This window comes from Coloeus monedula (genome assembly GCF_965178545.1).
Source record: "Coloeus monedula genome assembly, chromosome: 14".
Lineage (NCBI taxonomy): Eukaryota > Metazoa > Chordata > Aves > Passeriformes > Corvidae > Coloeus > Coloeus monedula.
The window spans coordinates 13,983,136-13,998,010 of NC_138794.1; the positions used below are offsets into that span (position 1 = coordinate 13,983,136).

Consider the following 14,875-nt stretch of genomic DNA (forward strand, 5'->3'; position numbering starts at 1 on the left):
GGTCTGTTCTGTGGGGTGTCAAGCTTAGCACCAGTGCACAGGGTAACTCCTGCATTGAGTAGGTGTCCACACTGAGTAATTAAATAGTCCACACTGAGTAATTAAATAGTAATTAAAAACTCAGTCCACACCGAGTAATTAAATACCTCCTATGCCTGCCAAGCCTAGAGCACTAGATATCAGGTTAACTGAGTTTTGATTCCACAAACTTTTGTAAAGTCTTGTCATTTTAGCTTTTCTTTTCAAGTATATAAAAAACCAACCAGGGACAGAGGAACTGTGCCTTTTACCACAGTTGTGAGTGTGTCCAGCTGCCAGCTGTCAGCCCTGGAAGGATGCTCTGAGGATGAACTGAGTGCAGAGAGTCAGATACAAGCAACACGTTTTAACTTTGATTGGTACTTTATCTCGTCAGTGCAGTTTTTCTTATCACCACTATCATTTTTACGAATTAGAAGTAATATAGAGGGAAGATGGGATGTTAACACCCAATTAAATTTGCTGCTGCTCTGAAACTGTCCTGTGCTTAGCAGAGCTTGGCAGTTCTGTCTCTTGAGAAAAATGTCTCTTGAGAAAAATTACTGGTTTTCGCCGGAAAACGTTTGGAAATCTTAAACGTGGAAACTGCAGCAGAGACCAAGATGCCTCGGAGAAGTCGCGGGGGAGCGCGGCCCGCAGGAGGCAGCAGAGGGGCGGCTCTGGCCGCTTGGGCGGGAGTGGTTTGGTGCGTCCTCCATGGATATCAATTCTTCATTGAAATGCAAGACAGAACAGACGGGTTTCCCTTCAAGAAGTGGTCTGTTCAGAAAGTAACATGATGCTCCACAAAAATCCTTTTCAGTGTAGAACCACAAAGTAGCATTCAAGTTGCCAAGGTGCACAAGGTGACTGATGTGAAGAGGATGGTGCTTCCTGTAAAAATGCTGCTGCTGTAAGTACTCAGATACTATGGCATGACTCAGTAAGAGGACAGAAAATTGAGTGGTTCTGAGTCTGAAGAAATTAATTTATGAAGGACAGAAAAAGCTCAGAGTATCTAGTCTTGACTGTTCAGTGACACTGTAACAAGGTGACAGTCTCCAGAATAGAGCAGGGATAATAAAAATTGGTCCTTTTTTTATATGGCATGATTAGACACACTGGTATTGATGGTGATAAATTACCAAAAACTAGAAGTTCACAGCTGGTAAGAAACCCATTATTCATGAAAATTTGTTGGCTGGAGTTATGCCAGACAAAGACACGTACCATCTGTACGTGTGCTTGCGTGCCTTTCCTGCACTGCAAACATCCAGCCTAGAGATGTGGAAGTTTATGTCAGGTTCCCATCAGAGTCAGAACTTCTGCCAAATATGTTTCAAGTAATTGTTTTTCTAGATGCTTCTCTCCTCTCTGTTGTCAGAAAATCACCTTTAAACTGAAATGATTCCAAATGACAATTAGATCCTGCTTATGGTTATAGCAGATTTATGCAGAAAAGGCATCCTATTAAACAGGAAGACTTGTCTGTCTGGGTAGGATGCAGAAAGTGTTCTAGTTACACTCATCTGCCTTAGCAATTTACGCCCACGTTGGGCACTGTCCTTTGTATAAGCCAAGGAGAGGAAAACAATATTCTGTTGGGAAATCAACATTGTTTCCCTAAGGAGAGGAATAGAAGTGTTCAGCAGGAATACAATTATGGAGGGCACTTCAACATTTTTTGTCCAGTGTTAAATTCTATAGGAGTTTTTTGTCTAAGTATGTTCTCTTCTCTTGTTAATCCATCAAAATACTAAATGTGTGTATTAACAGAGAAGAACCCCAAAATTCATAGAGACTCTGTAAATCCAGTCATATGAGAACTGGGAAATGTACCAAAATGCCTCATTAAGAGCTTGCTAGCCTGTCTGCTGTCAGAATATTTTGGTGTACTTTTCATTCTAATCCTTTAGCAAAGTACACTGCATGTCATAGGACAGTGGATTACGATTTTGAAAGTGGTTTTTTTCCTCCAGATGGTTTACTAAAAACAAGCTAGAAAATGAACAACCAACAGGTGTTTTCAGTGTGTCCAGTGCACGCTATTAATATATTATAGCCTTTGTTCCACAGATGTAGAAATTACTGGGAATTTGGCTATTGATTTTAGAGGGAGGATGATTGGATCTTGTGTTACTATATTAACCATTGGGGAAATGTTTCTCTAAAAGGTAGGAATACAGAAATTTCCAGGGGCAGAGTGATGATCTAACATCCTGTTTTCACAGTGGCCAATTCCCAGGGCCCCATAGGAAGGCAAATGCTCTCCTTTCTTTCCTTCCATGTCAGTTGTGTCAGAGACTACTATCAGTCTCTCTCAGTTTGTCATTAGCCATGAGGTAAATGGCTGATAACTCAGGCTGATTTCATGCCAGGCAGCTCACCATTCTGCCTGACCCAAACCTGAGCCTGTAAAGCCACCCACAATCACGTGTGTATCAACCTCTTCCTTCAGTGCTTCTTCACTCCATGACCTGCGGCAGCAATGGATCTCCAGGTTACTTATAAAAACCTTTGTGCCACTTTAATTCTATTAACCCACATTAATATCCAGAGCGTCTCCGTTTACTTCTCAGTTATTATCAGACAGATGCTAGTAAAAAATGAGAGCACAAGTAGGGCAATTGTCTTTTCATGATTTTTGGTGTCTTTCTGTTCTTCTGCACCAGGGAGAATTGGTATTTCAGACAGGTCTTTTCTAAGCATTCATTGCTATCCATACCCCTCTTGTATGTTTTTTCTGCTTACATCTGAAGAACTGTCATGCATGTGACTGTGTATTTGTGAATTTAAAAAAGCTTTGTGAGTTCTTCTTAGACAAAGGTAATGGGAAAAGAATACCCCTTGCAGAAGCTGCATTTTGAAATAAATACAGCAGACCTATACTGTTTGCTTTCCATGCAAGGCTGCAACAGAGAAGAGTTCAAACACACCTCTTGATATGCCATTTCTGCATTACCCCCGCAAGGTGACAGAATTCTGCCCCAGCAAGAAATATACGAAAATGTGCCCTATTAGGCCAACTCAAGGAGGCTTAATAGAATTCCATGGGTTAGTCAGTCCAGCCACTCCGGTAGCTTTTCAGTCCTTCAGTAACTCCTCTCAAAGATTTCCTGAGGTGGGAATGGTGCCCTATTATCCTATAATAAAATTCTCAAAGAAGTAACTTGGGTAGGCCAGAAGTGCAGCAAAATGCCTAAGCATGGTAAGGTTATGAAAAAAGAATAGCAGCTAGTTGTTCAGGGAAATGGAATTTTCAAGTTAATGCTAATGACAGAAGTCTTTATCTCCTTCTGGGCTGTAGTGTCCTGAAGGATGACACACGGGAAATCTGGGGAGTGGCCATCCAGATTCACAGATACACTGTGTGACCAAATATACAAGTGGTTAGGTGTGTAAATCCATTTCCTTCCTTGGACCAACGTTAGAGGGGCAGTCCCCTAAGTAATATTTAGTCATTGTGGCTCAGCTGTTATTAAGTACCTTAACTATTTAGTTCTTCCTACATTCCTTCCTAATAACTTTACTCCAGTTAGACCCAACATTATCTTCTGTATTGATTATGACTTTCTTCTATTATTATGACTTAGGCACAGAGGAAATGAGACGGTTCTTGGTGACAGGATAAGAAAATTCCACTATACTGTAGATACAGATATATCTGCTAGAATGTTTTTGGAGCTGGAGGAACCAAAATCAGGTCCCCTGATTTCACGAGTCAGTATGACCTGATATTTTATGGCTAAAATACCTCCCCTTCCTCCTCTTCCACAATATGTTCTTTTTATTTGACTTCTAAGAAACATGTCTTTCAGTATGTAGAAAGGAAGTAAGTAATAGAACAAATAGAAGATCTTTCATTTACACTAAACAACTTTTATGGGCAGCTCCCTGTCCCAGCTGTGTCTGTGAACAGGCAGTGGGCTGTGAGAGTCCATTAAGAACTGCTAAATTCCCATGTACATCGTTCTGAGATGGGAGAACATGGAGGTCTTAAACCAAATCTGAAACAAGGGACAAGCCAAATAGCTGAGAACTTCTGTAGCACCTGTGCAGATGTTCTAGACAAATGCCTGGCTTCTTTGTTGTTTTGAAAAACTTTCCATCATCCTCTGCCCTGAAACAAGGCTCAAGTCAACCACTTGCTATTCTGGTCTTCTATCATAAAGTAAAGCTGAAGCAGAGTATTGTTTTTGCCCTTCTTACTCTTCTATGGTTCCTTTCCTGTGGAGAAACAAAGATAAAATGTCTCATCTTCCCTTTTGTAAACTAAAAGAAGTCAGTCAAATACATGTAGTGATTCCCTGTCCTTAATGCTCCCACTCCCTGAAATATGTACATTCCTCTCACTTATGGAAGAACTTGTACTCCACAATTTATTTCTGCCTCTAAAATTTCCTTATTTTCTGCCACAATGACAACGCTGGAACCAGAAGACATCTATAATTTGCTATTATCTCCAGGGAGTGGAATACGATTCTAAACACAGCTACCTGACAATATAACAGTGGTGCTAATGGTGGGGCGTGCCTGTTTTCTACTCTCCTACCTACCTTAACCAGTTCCATTGCGTGACCTGGCCAAGCCACACCCCTGTGTGAACAATGCTGCTGCTCCTGTGCTGCATTATTTTTATGTGACATCTATGCTGAACTGTCCTGCTTGCATGGACTGACTGAACCAAACCTACTGCTGGAGGATGAGTGACAGGCTTCCAGCATTTCACGTGCATCTTGAGCTACATTGCCGTGGGCTGTGACCCAGTTGTGAACGGAATGGGAGACCTACATGAAAAAGGAAGCAGTGAAGATGAATCAGGGGGTGGTAGTTTTTCTGCTGAATCAGAACTGTATTGATGCCATATATGCTTCAGCAACATCTGAAGTGATGCTATCTAAATCCCTAAGAATTTGTGACTGAAAAACTAGAGTGCTGTCTTTTCATTCAGATACAGACACATATGATAAATTAAACTGTCCTGTATTTGTCTCAGTGCATTTCATATTTCTCAGTTGATTTTAAATTCCAGGTTCTTTTTGTTTAACAAAATAAAAGCCATGGCTGTAGAAGTATAAAATTACGATTTATAGACATGCTTATTGAAAAGCCCTACCAAATAAAGGTAAAAATACCATTTATTGAAAAACATGCCCTTCTAGGGTTTTGCAGCCTTCTTTAAAATCTTAGCAGTAGTAATTTTTTTCTCTATTAACTGCTTTTAACAGTCTGGCTCTACAGATCACATCTGTCAGGTGTAATTCTCATTTTTCCCACTGCTCAGGATACAAACTGTGTGAAATGTAGTGACATGGATGCATAAAGGCACATGGCAGAATCCTGTTACTGTTGTCATTACCTGATTGGCTTCAATGGACTTGCTCTGTGTTCATGCCCAGATACAGCTTTTCCTGACTAACCCATTCCCTTTTGTCCTTTCTGTCTGTTCCAGGGGAAATTACTGTGCACGTGCCATTGTATTATTTCTTGAGCTATCTAGCATTTTTTTACTTTGTTGCTATATAGTTAAAAAGGACTTTGAGAACTCAACAGGAACATGGACTTTAAGTAGAAAGTAGGACAACAATTAAAAGCAGAAGGTACTAAAAGAAACATTTTCTGCAATTATAGTCTGTGACTACATTTTCAGTAAAGGTGGAAGCAAGGTCTTATTGCAGGTAACTCCAGGAATTTCATTTTTATTCAATTCAACCATAACTGAAATAATGACATAAAATACATACAGAGGGCTTTGCACAAATAAAATGTGTATTCTGCATTTCTAACTCCTTGTGTGGGAATGCCTAGTTATAGATCTGTGTGTGTGTGATTAACAGGAAGGGCTCTGAGTTTTTGTAGTAATCTTGTATTAGCCATGTACCGAGAGTGTTAAGTGAGAGCAAACAGTTGTATCAACAGGTCTGAGAAGTGATATGATGCTTGTAGCTAAACCGAGCTGGACATTCAGGTAGCCTTATGTGTTATGTCAATTCAGAAGGGTAACAGTAGCTGCAAATGCACCAAAGATGCATTTGCCAGTGAAAGACAAAATACTATTCAAGAGAAAAACTGCACAACATTATATATGGGTTTGTATGCGGCATATAAGAACACCTATGGCAACTGACTTTGGGGGCTCAGTTTCTGATATGCGTCAGGCTGTTTTATGACCACTAGCAGACTTAAAATTTTCACATGAGCTGTAATACCCAAAAAAGAGAGTCTGATGGTGCTGAGCTAAGTGTGTTTGTAGACTACAACAGTGAGAGCTGGCAGAAAAAAGAAACAGCTTTGAGAAAACATAGTTGATCAAGGCTCCAGTTCTTACTGTCTGGTACTGAAATATTCTACATTTTACATCTGTCCATTTGATAATCTCTGCTATAAATGGATTTCATTCCTTAGGGATGATGAAGGCAGAATAGATCTTAATCCCCCTGGAAAGTGAAGGCTATTAGAAGTTAATTATAACCCATTTTTGTAGCAATACAAATGGGACTTTATAACCTTAATGACCACAGGTGTGAGTTCTTGTACAATTTGTAACTGCAATTATTCCCAAATCTCATAGGATTAATATTCCAGTTGATCATATGTTACCAGAACTTTTCTTTTTCCTCTGGACTGTGTCAGCAGTTAGCCTGAAGATGGACAGGAGATTATAGTAAAACCAGGCTACCTGCTCCTGCTCTTCTAGGAGGGCAGACCTTCCTCCTCCATGTATTGCATGCTCTGTGTCCAAATTGTGATCAGAGGCTTTTCATAGAAAGGCCTGTTGATTCTGTCACATCCTGTTTCATTTTTTCCCACAGCATAATGGTCTTTGGGCCTCCAGGGAAATAAATATTTCAGTAATGCTGCTGATGGGAAACAGGGTAGTTACAAAAAAACCAAAGAAGGTGCCTACACTTTAAATTTCTTGCTGTTTCTATGTAATTATATTAACTATTTCACAATAACGATTGCTTTAGATATCCATGCTGTAGTGTCATCTTGTAGTTAACCTGCTGTGCGTTTGGACCATTGTAGTCACAGAGTGCTGGCAGGTTTTGAACTCAAAGCACAGCATGCTGGTCAGATTATGTTCTGCCACCATGTTGTGTATTGTCTATGAGCAGTCTCTATGATTATGTATACCTTTTGGGCAGTCTGTCCAGCTGTAAAAATCTGTAGAGTACTGTTATTTTGTCAAACTAGTTCCTAAGTAGTGATTTACTTTCTATTCCCCCATCTTTTTCAGTAAACTAGTGCCACGTCCCAAGCACAGTATGAAATGCTCACAACAGTGTACAATGACTCTTGCAGGAAAAAAAGATCTGTAAACTGTGGCAAATCTACTTCAGATATCAGAACCAAGGAGGTAAGGTCATGGGGCCTGGCAAACAGGGACATCCTGAAAGCGAGCAGATGCTTCTCCCTGAGGTCCCCGGGATCGAAAGAGGGACACTGTGGAGAAAGAGGGGAGTGACTGTGTTAAACCTCCACGGGGGATGAGAGAGAACGGCAAATGTGCAATAATGAGCTGCAGCCATGAATACATCCGGAGTGTGCCCAAGGCAAGCAACAGCTGAGCACGGGAGCACCTTTTCAAAGCAGAGGAGACAGGTTGCTTGCTAGAAGCCTGTCACATCTAATACTGTTGGTGGGGAATCAATCATGCCCAGGAGGACAAGGGAGTGGTCAGAGGTCCTTTGTCTGGGGAGCTATCAACAAAGCAAACCCACACTTCGGGGATCTCCTGAGTCAGTAGTTGTAGACATATCTTCATGTTTCATAGCCCTTGTAACTTGTTTGCCATGAGGTTACTCAGCTACTTTTTGGGAGCATTTATACTCTTCATGATCAGTGATTCTTCTGACATAATTTCACACGGAAATATGGTGCCTGGTTTTCTTCAAATCCACTGTTCTCAAGGGTAGGAAAAAATGAACAGCTATTCCCTGTTCAGTTCTGCATACCAGTCATGATCTTCTGTGCTTCTGTTGCCCACTCCCTGCCACTGTCTTTTGTCCAAGCCAAAGGTCACAAATCTGTTTATCCTTTCTTAATCCAAAAATAATTCTAGAGCTTTTTTTCAGCTCTGCTGTGTACATCTCATATTCCTTCAACAGCTTTTCTTGAGCTTTCTTTTTGCCACTTGGGGAGTACCAGGTATTCACTCCATACAAGTGGTTGGCTTCATAATCCCTGTAGTGTAGGCAGAGCTTTGGGGATGAAGAAAAAGTTGTTCCAAATGTTGCTTTCATGCAAAGAGGGGTCACACAGGCTACACAAGGGCTGAAGAGATTGCAAATGGTTGCACGGTCAGCTAGCAAGGCAGCAAAGAAATCACACTCATTACTATACCTGTGTATCTTGCTGCTGGGGGAAAGGAAGAAGATTCAGAGAGTATCCAAAAAAAAGGGGACTACTAACCTTGCATATAGGTTACTCCTTGGATGATATTAATTTGAGGATTAAATAGAAGATGCTCCTTTTCAAACAAATATTGGTAAATCAGGTAAATGTGTTCTGCTGCTATTTTCCAAGAAATGGGGAGAGCTGCTACTAAGATAGACATAACTGAGAAAACCATATTTTTATTGACTGTGTATTATCCATGGACAAGTCTTTTCCTCATCTGCATTTAGAAGATTTCCATCGAAATTAATAATATTCTCAAAGTTGATGCAGAACTTGCAAATATTCTCAGAGATCTGATTATCGTGCGATTATCGTGCCATACTCTTATCATATAGGAAGGGAGGTCCTTTTCCATAGTGTAGTACTCTGTGCCTGTTCTTAGAAAAGCAGTTGTGTTTGTGCATTGCAGTGACTCGGCAGACCCACGTACATGCCTTTTTCCAGAGGGAAATAAAGCCCAGAAGGCACAACTTGTAACTAACCAGGGCAATCTCACAGGTCTGTGAACTCCTTCTCAGCTGAAACCATAAAGGTCATCAGCTGTCTGCATACCAGAATTTAAATAGACATTTTGCTCACCAGAATGACCAGGAACAAGTGCTGAGGGATAGCCCTGTGGGTAGACAACATACTTGTGAAGGAACTTGTTTCTGTTGATGATGATACACCTATTATCCACCTGCAAACCCACAAAAGCAGCATTATAACCAGGACTTAAGACAGGGGGTGATTCATATGGAAATGTAATTGTTTGTAGGAACAAGACACCTTGCCACAAAAAGAATCGTGTAACACACAGCCAATCTTGCCTTGAGAGAAATCCAAATACAAGTGGATGTTCTAATTCATTTGCCTTGGGCTGTATTACCTTCCCTGGAAGGAGAAAAGAATAGGGAAAACAACAAAAATAACAAAAATGCAGACCCTTCATTCATTCCTCTGGGCTGGGCAATGATTTCTTCCTCTCTTCCTCAGATCCTTGTCAAGTCGATAGCTCAATATCCTGCCCTGGGGACAGAGCTGAGAGGCAGAAGAGAACAGAGGCATTGTACACAGAGAGGGTGAGGCACCCATAGTTCACTGCAGTTCCAGTTTTTCCAATGCAAATTTCCTCTCTTCGGCACCCTGGTCGTTAACATCTTAACGGGTAAGGACATTGCATAGCCATAACTCTGTTTTCTCGCGGTCTTAATTTAATTACATGGAGACAGGAGATAAATTATTTTAAAAATGCTGGTTAAGGTATTTGTTCTGCCATTTCTTTCAAACAAAAGCATCTCCTTTCCGTATAACTGCCTTGATTACTGGGGAGTGTAGTGCTCATGACAGATGCCCAAAGCTGCAGAGGAAGATGTGTGTGCCTAGGCCATGTAGGGTGGTGTAGAGTTACGGCGTTCCCTCAGCCCAGATCCGGAAGAGCTGAGCATCTGAAATGCTGAAGTCCACACCTGCAATCTGACTCGTGGCCAGCCGGCTTGGGCAGACCACACTCACCCTGTTGGACCTTTGGCACTGAGGCTGATGCTGTCATTCGTGCACTGAGCTGCCCCGGCTTTGTGCCTGTCAACCTCGAGGCTGGCTGGGGTCTCGGTGCTTTCTGATGAGCCTGGTACCCATTCCTGGAGCACGGATAACAACTGACAGACCTGGGTGGCTCACGAATTGCTGTGGGAAGAAGGGGAGGACAGCGTCCAGCTTTTACATAGCACTCTGCTTACAGTGCTCAGAGGTGGGTGCCGGAGAACGGGACTGAATGGCTGCCAGTGGCTCCTGCGAGCTCTAACCCCCGTTTTCCAGTTCCGGGAGGTGACTGTGTGACAGATGGACCTGTCTGGGTCTCCCTTCGAAGCCTCTCTCCCCAGGCTGCACCCCGACACCCAGTATTCCCGTGAGCGGAGGGCATGCCACCCTGCACTGGCACCTGAGCGTCCCACAGCAACTTTGCCGCGTATCACCCCACGCGAGGAAGTTGGGCACTTCAGCAGCCCGAGAGCCGGCGCGGGGCCGCGAGTTCCGCGGGGCGGAGAGGGAAGCGGAGCCCCGCGCAACCCCGGCCCGCCTCCGCCCGGCCCCTGCGGCCGCCCGCGGCCAAGTGCGCGGGGGCGGAGCGGCGGCGCCGGCCCGAGGAGCCGCAGAGAGCGCCGGCCCAGCGGCCCGCGGGGATGCTGCGCTACAGTTCGGGGCTCACGGTCACCGCCACCACCCCCCGGAGGCCGCCCGGCGACGGCGGCCGCTCCCGGCGGAAGGTGCGCGGGGTAGCGCGGGGGGCGGCGGGGAGATCCCGCGGGCGGGGTCGCGGGGCGAAGCGGAGGTTTGACTTCCCCCCTCGTGTAGTTACCTACGAGGTAACTCTCTTTCTCTCTCTGTCCCCCCCCCCCCCCCCCCCCCCCCCTTATTTTCGGTGTTCTCAGGTGAAGCTTGCGGTGTGCGAGAGCATCTTTTTGTGCGTTCGTTGTAGGTGTGGGGAAAGGAAGAGTTTTTGGGGAGTCCTGCAAGGCTTTTGTAGTTCTAGACCCTGGCTTGTTCTGTAAACCTGCGAGGAAGGTGTACTTGTGTTGGAGACTTACCCCGCATCCTTGAAATGTGTCTGGATATTTACAATTGAGAACTCGCCTATCCTAAAAAACTTGCCTATCGTGAGAAAGCTCACCGTAATGATTTAGGTGGCAATAGTGATTTAATTGTATAATCAGTTCCTCAAATGCAGATCTATAATTTGCTGATTTTTTAAAAATTTAATAAATGTGATAAATAGTAACCATGTATTAATCTGTTGGGCTTCTAAAAAGTTGGTTAAACTCAGACAGATATGACAGGAATGCTCTGCAGCTACCAAGCTTTAAATAGCCCTTTTATTGCTGCTGTAACTACACTCCTATCATTGTGAATGCTGATTCCACATATGAAGAAAAAAATCAAAATCAGTGACAAACTTGTCCTTACCAAAAATACATCCACACGATCATGATGTTTCATGAATTATGCAGTTATTGTTTTGATGCTTCAAAAATATGAGTTCATAATTGAAAAACTGAAGAATGTTGTGTTGCTCTGGTTTTACATGATAGCAAGGTCAGAATCGTCTTCCTGAGAAAAAGATCCCTGGTCTCTCTATATGCCTTCTGTGTTCCCCTTGAGTTTCCTTGTTTTAGTATTTCTTAAAGAAGTTACAGTAAGGGAAGTTCTGTTCAGGTGATAAACTTCTTATTTTCATCCCCATGATAGATTTCCTGGGAATGACGAACTGTGTTTGATACATTCTTCTAAGGAAACTAGTAAAAATTTAATTTGCAACTACAACCCACTGGGAAGCTCTTGTCCCTTATTTTAGTGAAATGCGACTCCCTTATTGTGAGTTGTCAGAAGAGGAGAGAAAGACAGTTAGAATAACTGCTGAATAAATGAAAGATCTGTGTCACATTCCTGTGTGCCTGTGGTCACAGGAAAAGTGCCCTTTAATTGTGTGTGGAATCTCATGGCAGAGATTTCATCAATGGAGAAGGCTAATCAACAGATAAATGACCAAAGAAAGTACCTTCTTCTTTGCTTTTTAGGACTGAAATTAAACATGCACTGTTGTTCTGCTTTTACCTTCAAAAGTCTAAAGCTAACACTGGACCTTAGGCAAATGGAGTGATTTTTGGCCATTGAGCTGATAGGGTAGTAGATAGTTCCTCAACAAACATGTTATTCCCATTTCTTCTTAAATTCTGGTGGTGTTGAACTCCAGAGTTGGTTTGAAGCTAGATCAGTATTGAGCCACATCTTTTTCCTGTGGTGTTCTTGTAAAAATCTTAGAGACTGGTTGCAAGTAGAATAGCCTGTATTTTTCTACTGCTGTACTAGTAACTTTGGTTATTCTGTAACACCGTTGCTCATATATTTAACAATTAATTTTAATGAAATAAGCTGTAATTATTTCAGCCCATAGTTAACTATGATTAATGCCTTTCTGGGTGCTTTGTTTTTTGGAAAGGGGGAAGCAGAGGCTGAAGAACATTACTCAAACTGAATCTGTCATCTGTGTTTAAGTAGCACCGTAGTGATTTGAGTAGGATGGTAAACATAAATGTGGATTGTGGATCTGGGCCATGAATTCTCAACATTTTAAACTAAGCTAGATTGGGGTTTTTTTTCCTTAACTGCCATATTGCAGTAGCTCTCCTCTATGCTATCGCACTAGCCTCTTAGAAATTTGGTAAAAAAGCATTATTTTCAGGGTTACTTTTCATTGCAGTCAGGAAACTTCTGCTGTTTGGTGTCGTGTTGGGGTGATCCTGTTAGTCTTTTGTTTACTTGTCTGTGTCTTTGTTTCACAAATGATATCAGATGAGCTTTGGAAATGCCACTCATGGGTTGTTGGTGTCAAAAAGCCAGGAGCGAACATAAAATGTCGTCACATTTAAGATTATTTATATTGTTGACTTGCCAAAGCTACAGATGCTGCAAATTAAACAAAAATCTGTCAGTCTTGTAGGACTTTTAGAAAGATACCTGTTTCTTCTTCTACCCAGTATTTATTTTTAAAAGTTATACTCACAAAGTAACAATGTCAGTGACATAAAGGTAAGCTGGAAGTTGTGTCTGTCCCTGTTTTTTCTCACTTGTTCTTACTGTCAATACGCAGATGAAGGAAATTGAATCGCAGCTCTTTCTCTCACTCTCCTCCCCACTTTCTCTCTGCATTACCCAGTTTGTTTCTGGAAATTGCTTTTTCATCCTCAGTTGCACGTTATCCTGCCACTGTTTGGCACTGAGTTGAGACTCTTCCTGTTGGGATTTCATTTCCATTTTAAGGCATCACTACAGCAGTGTTTGCTGTGGGAGGAGGGCTTGCTGTGATTTCCATGTGAGTCTGCTCATTGATTTGGTCAAGTAAACTCACCAACAAATGGCACAGTGTGTTGTTCCTTCAGGAAGCCCTGCGGAGCACTGTGCATGTACGCTGTTCAGAACTGCTTCTGGGGGCTGGAGGAAAAAGCAGTGCCTGTTGTTTTTCCTTTCCAATCTCCGCAGTGTTTCTGAATTTTACAAGATGGGTCTGTGGTTCTGTCCTTAGATAGAATGCATCATCTGGGGCCTAGGAGGAGCAGGACTGCATTGCTACTTCATACATTTGCTGCTGTTTCCCCAGAGATGCTGAGGAAGTCCTATTGTTGTAAACAATAGCAGAATACAGCCTGTGTAAGTTTGTTCTAGCAAGGAACTGGGTGGTATTTTGCCACTGCTGTACAAGCCTTGCTGGGCAACTTCAAGGCTGGAATCCTTATGGTTGCCAATTGGGGTGGGGTGGGGTGGGGTAAGTGCTTTGGGGGTAATAAATAAGGCGAAGTGAAAAGGGCAAGAAAAAATAGCTTAAATGATAACAACCTTTTGATTGTACAGAGGTTTTAGTCTCAACAAATGATTGTTGTTAATTTGTATTTCCAACCTAGTTGTTATGACTTGACTGCCATCTGTACTGGACTTCTGTGATTTCCTTCATAGTAGCCCTGTAACACCTGTGATATGAAGGGCAGTCGTGGTTCACTCACTCTACAGCTACAGGGATAATTACTTACAATCACTGCACTGTGAATCTGTGTTGGCTATAATTAGCCTCGTACTGATTAATAGGCAAGTTATTTGCTTCAGAGAATCATACACAACCCCATTTCTCCTAACTTTGAGTTGCCAGTTAATATCTATTTCTAGTTATTTCAGGCATTTTAAATGTTTTGTCCTAGCAATATGTTCATCCCATTCTGTCCAGTTTTCCTTTGTTTGAAATCAGTGTAAGAAAAAGTTTGCCTCATCTATCACTTCCTGCACAGCACAAATTCACTTCTATATCCTATTTATGGCTCTGGTCTTTGTTTGCCTACATGGAGGAATGCCAGTCTCTGTTTCCCTTCTTATTGTAAACATGTTTTAAGAGGAAAGAGCCATAATAAGCTAATGGGAGGAAAGGGCAGGGGGAAATAGATGAGAAAAGGGGATGTTAATTACCTTACGAATCAATGAGTTTCAAAGATGAGGAGTTTATTATTAATATATCTGGATAACTAATCTGTAAGTAGAAAGTATGACCAGCTTCTGTAATATATGAAGAGAATTTGTTGTTCTTAGAACAAACATAGCAGCCAATCAGTATCAAAAGCCAACATACCAAGTTTCGTAATTTTTAAATGCATTTCATTGTTTCAGTATTCTTTAGCAAATATGAAAGCATAAACTGCTTTTATACTAAGTTTTGGAGTCCTTACATCACTTTGTGGCTTCTTGTTCTAGATTTGCTAGCATATGGATGAATGATAAATTAACAGTGAGGCAGCCACTGCACAAAACATTGCTTTCACAGATACACCTAAAGAGTAGGTTATATTTCACCTTGATCTTCTTATAGACTTTTTTCCCTTCTTATTCTTTGTAGTACAGACACATCTCACGTATTTTATTAGAACTTTATCTATCT

At 42.0% G+C, this 14,875-nt stretch overlaps 1 protein-coding gene across 1 annotated transcript in view; it reads left to right on the top strand.

Moving 5' to 3' along the window:
* The first annotated feature begins 10,572 nt into the window (after positions 1-10,572).
* Positions 10,573-14,875, top strand: part of LOC309578215 (uncharacterized protein) — a 53,019-nt gene continuing 48,716 nt past the window's right edge. The window contains exon 1 of the mRNA XM_082290638.1: positions 10,573-10,667. Coding sequence (XP_082146764.1) covers positions 10,584-10,667 — 84 coding nt within the window. The 5' untranslated portion in view covers positions 10,573-10,583. The remainder of the gene's footprint in view (positions 10,668-14,875) is intronic.